The sequence below is a fragment of the Gavialis gangeticus genome, unplaced genomic scaffold (assembly GCF_001723915.1).
Source record: "Gavialis gangeticus isolate Ggan-Ray unplaced genomic scaffold, GavGan_comp1, whole genome shotgun sequence".
Lineage (NCBI taxonomy): Eukaryota > Metazoa > Chordata > Crocodylia > Gavialidae > Gavialis > Gavialis gangeticus.
This window is the reverse complement of record NW_017729012.1, coordinates 4375912-4380451: the sequence shown is the minus strand read 5'-3', so window position 1 is coordinate 4380451 and position 4540 is coordinate 4375912. Positions and strand designations below refer to the sequence as shown.

The 4540-nt window shown below is 49.6% G+C and overlaps 1 protein-coding gene across 10 annotated transcripts in view; it reads right to left on the bottom strand.

Annotated features, from left to right (window-relative positions):
* Positions 1-4540, bottom strand: part of MSI2 (musashi RNA binding protein 2) — a 414613-nt gene that overhangs the window by 76428 nt on the left and 333645 nt on the right. For all 10 annotated transcript variants that reach the window (XM_019511070.1, XM_019511066.1, XM_019511067.1 and 7 more), the window contains exon 8: positions 211-325. In XM_019511070.1, the coding sequence (XP_019366615.1) occupies positions 211-325 (115 nt within the window). The remainder of the gene's footprint in view (positions 1-210; positions 326-4540) is intronic.

Here is a 4540-nt window from a genome sequence, read left to right as displayed (position 1 = left end):
AATCATTTACTATAGACAGGATTATTTCCCCACTATATTCCACCCCCCACCCCCCACCTCCCACCCTTACCCCCGTTAAATTGCTAGACCTGCAGCCTGTAAATGTTCAGGAATTTGCAGGCTTCTGCACCTTTAAACGTTCATATTGAGGAAGACAAAAATAGGCAGATGCTTGCTCTTTAAGTAGTTGCATAGCTATTTCACACTTACCCAACATTCCCATCCCTAGCATAAAAGCGTCCATGGTATACGGTAATCCTCGCGCCCTTCCTCTTGTCCCTGGTGGAAACATCACTTCTTTAGGTTGTGCTTTCTTACATTCTACCTATTGAGCAGAAACATGTACAAATGAGATGCAAATGAATTCCATGTAAATGTCAAATGCAGAACCAATCTAGTTAAGGGGGAAACAATTATTTTTAGCTTCCCCCTCCCCAAAGGTGAGTTTTAAAAATAGCGTAAACGGATTTCAAAAAAAAAAAAAAATGGGCATGTCTCTCTCAAACACACAGAGCAAAACTCAGTTCAGATGATCAAATGCAGACTTCAATCGGTTGTCGTGCTCCAGACATGAAAACCTACACTGTTTGCTCTCAAATGATACTTTGCAGGCGTGGAATGGATGGAGGGGAAAAGAAAAAAAAAAACGTTAAAAAAATAAAATAAAATCAGCAGCCTCGGTCCATTGCGAGCGTTAACAGAAAATGATTATTGGTGATACAAGTCCAACGATCTCCATTTTAAATGGGAGCACAGAGTCGATGCTTCTACCCGGCAGAAGTTTTGGCAACTCCTGCCAATAAGCAACCTGCATGTCTCTCACTTCCCCTTGCCCCTGCTGCCTTTTGAAATGACTTACTGCCGTTTTAATCACATTACAGGTCTCTAATGCCATGCAAGGAACTTGCCATCACGAGCGCAAGGAGAGGACAGTAGCACTTGGATCACAGGAGCTCCACAACGGGGTCCTGTATCCTGCACCCAGACAGCCCGAGTCTGGTTTAATGGGTGCAGCACTGGGCAGGGAAGCAGTTTAGCTAGTCACGGATTTGCTCTACAGACTAAAAATTCACAGTTCCTCGCGCTATAAGGCTGGGAGCCTCGTCGCTGATTAAGGCAAATAATGAGGGGGCCGATGTTTTGATCAGGAAGCAAACACACCTCTGCCTCCTACCTGCACCGAGGAAGCTCAGAAAGCAGCTCTGCTCATCTTCTGCAGATTGGCCGCATTTATTTTAAGCAGGGGAACATCCCCTCCGTGAACCCGTTGCTCAAACAAGCCGGCAAAGGTGGTTTGCACTGCCTATGTGCAAACAGGTAATTACCCCAGACAAAAACCAGGGAGGTAGAATAATACGGCTAAATGTCTCTGTTCCTAATAGCCCTATCAGTGACTGCGTATTCATTGTCTTATGAAAACCACCCGCCTGTTCCTAGGCAACCTGATCAGTGAAAATTTCAGGTTTATACAATTTTCATTTAGGTAACATAAAGGTTAACTGACTGTAATGGGAGTATTTTAAACAAAACCACCTACTCCTTCCCTTTCTGCTGGAAGCCTCATGGCAGATCTTATTTACTTTGTTTGCTCGCAACACTTCACAAAGCAGCAATGCTCAGATTCTGCCAGCAACGTTGTCAAAACATTCACTTCTTGCAAACAGGCTGCCACGATCCGTCGCCGCTCGGAGTGAAGTACTTTGAGACTTCTGCTACCGCTTTGCTGATGTGCGCCGGGGTCAGCGGTTAACGCCGGGAGACGGGCAAGGAGGGCAGAAACCGGCAGAGGGGCTGCAGAGTCTCCCGATGACGGGACGGGAGCCTTTGGGCTTCGCACATCCTCGGCTGCGCAAGGAGGACACAGCGTGGCTACCACCCAGGTGTGCTTGGCTATGAATTAACATTTGCTAATCGCTTTGCGGTCCTCAGATGCCTCCCGTGACAAAGGGAGAGCACAGGGGCTGTCTGGGGCGGATGCCAACGTGTAGGCAACTGCTGCGACAAGAAGATTGGGGGAATAGACCGAAGAGGCCTGGTAGACAAGACTCGCTCTCTGCCCATCGTGGGAGCTCAGGCGTGGCCGGGACACTGTCAGCAGGTTTCCTCCAACAGCCGTGGCAGCAACAGCGAGTCCTTGTGCAAGCAGCACATCACGGGCAGAAGGAGAGGCAAGCGAACCACTTCTGAATGGCTCCGGTCTTAGGTCTTCCACCAACCTGCTGTCGAGAGCGGTGCAGAAAGGGATGAGGAGACCCGCTAACAACCAGCGCGCACCCCTGCCCGCAACGTTAATGCAACCGCTGTCCCGGCCTGACCTAAGACCATTGCAGCAGCCTTTAGACAGACCACGAAAGGAGCAAGAGGAACTGGCAGTCAATGCATACAGTCATTCAGTCCAGCAGAGATCTGGGCCTCCAACATGTGTCCCACGCTCGAGAACATGAGCCCACCTGCTCGGGCGGGTAAAAACGGCGCTGGGAGTTGCACCTGCTTTTGGGACAGCCTCCTTGATGCTGCTTCACCCCGGTTCACGCCACCGTCAACTTCCCTTTCAGTTTATAAGCATCTATTTTTCACAGAGACCTGAGGTCCAACCTCTCTCCTCCCTTCACAATTCAAGTGAAGATCGGCAGAAACCAAATCGATCTTCATTTATGTAATGGGAGCTCCTACAGGCTGTGGCTCCGCTGGACGAACCCCCGTGCAGAGGAGCTCACGATCGGAGTCTAAGGTTATGGGCAACGGGGGGATTAAGGAACAGGGAAAACAATGACATGACACTGGTCATCGTGGAAACCAGTGGTCACAGCAAGCTAGCTGCTGAGGGTTTATTTGCTTTTGGGTTTTTTGGGGTAGATATTTTGCTAGAAGAGAGCTTTTGGGTTGGGTTGAAGGTGAACACTGCAATGAGGAGCTAACGTTTACACGGGTGCTACCCCCTGGCAAAAACCCTCCAGTGACTTAAGCCTATGAACCCAGTATAGCAGGTTTCCAAAGGCGCACAAGTTTCCACAGCCCTTATGGAAACCCCAAAGCCCCAGGTGGATGCACACACTACTTCGTCCTGCCCTCCCATCACCCTGTAAGAGCAAAACATCTGTAAAGTAGCCTCAAAGTGTCCAATGCAACCCCAATTTCCTGGGTGCTCTCTCTAGGCCAGGGGCTGGCAACCTACAGCTCGTGGCCCTTGGAGGGGCTGAATCTCTCTGGCAGCTGGGGCAGAAATAGTGGTGCCAGGTGGGTTGCGGGCTGCACCCCACATTATTAAAAGGTGGCCGACCCCTGCTCAGGGCACCAAACGAAAGAGTCCGGCAAAACCCTCTGCAACTTCCCTCGACTTATTTTTAATCAGAGGGATATTTATCAGGAGTATGCCCAATTCAATTTCTCCAGGCAAATTAAAGTGGCCTGATCAGCAGAAGTGTATCATTTCATTTCTCAGCCGTCTTCTTCGAGTTCACCGCTGCTCCAAATGTCACGGCGTCATTGGTTACACCTCAGAGCAGTTTTCATTGCAAATATGCGGTATGATACAAAGCAATCTAGCCTGGCTCGATGGACAATTAACAGGAAAATGAAGTTTGGATTAGCACGGTTAGAAACAATAACCCAGTAATTAGCTTTCGCAACCACAAAACAGACTACCGCTGGCAGCAGAAAGACTAGCGTAATTTATGATTTTCACAGCGCGCAGGGACATAAAGAAAACGTTCGGAAGCGGCAAGGAAGTTTTAACTTGGAATTCAAAAAAATTGCAAAGGAAAAAAGTAGAGGGAAAGCAAAAGCGCAGCTGAAATCTTGTAACACCAGCAAAGGCACCCCGCGCACACACACTTTATAAACGAGGCTCAAGCAGATCATTAGCGGGACAGGAAACAGAAGCCTAGGCTCTCATCTCCTAACTTCATGCCTTGCTTGGGGAGAGAGTCTAGTTTCCAAGACATTTCTAATCCTCGGCCTCTGTGCCGAGATGGGCTCGTCATTGCCAACTCCGTGTTGGCACGGCCAACAGCTCGTGGTCCATGGAGACGTGGGCCAGAATAAGACTCCTTTGGAGACTGCTCCAAGAGCTGGAAAGTTAGTGACCCCGCGCTTCCTGACGCAGCCAACGAGTCAGGCTGGGAGAAAATACAAACCAGTTTGATCTCGGCAAAACTCAAAGGAAACAATGGAGTCCCAGTAAGACCACGCGAGGATGCGGTGCGGGACAGCGTACTGAAGTGGGAACGCAATGGACGCAATGGAAATCTCGCACGTTGCAATGTTAGACCGTAGGTCGAGGGGGGGATACCACCAGCAGCCTGGCTAGTGTAGGCCACCAGCACATAAATCGGGGTACTGGACATATTTCTCCTTCCAGCACTGCTGGTCGCCTTAATAATCTCCAGATCCCTGCATCTACAGAAGTACCCGAGGGATGCTCTTCAGCTTCAGTCGCCCAACAAAGAAAGTTTTAAATCTAAGGCAACACACACACACGCACGCACGCACGCACGCACGCACACCCCCCCCCCGGAAAAGAAAATGGCCGAGGCTAAAA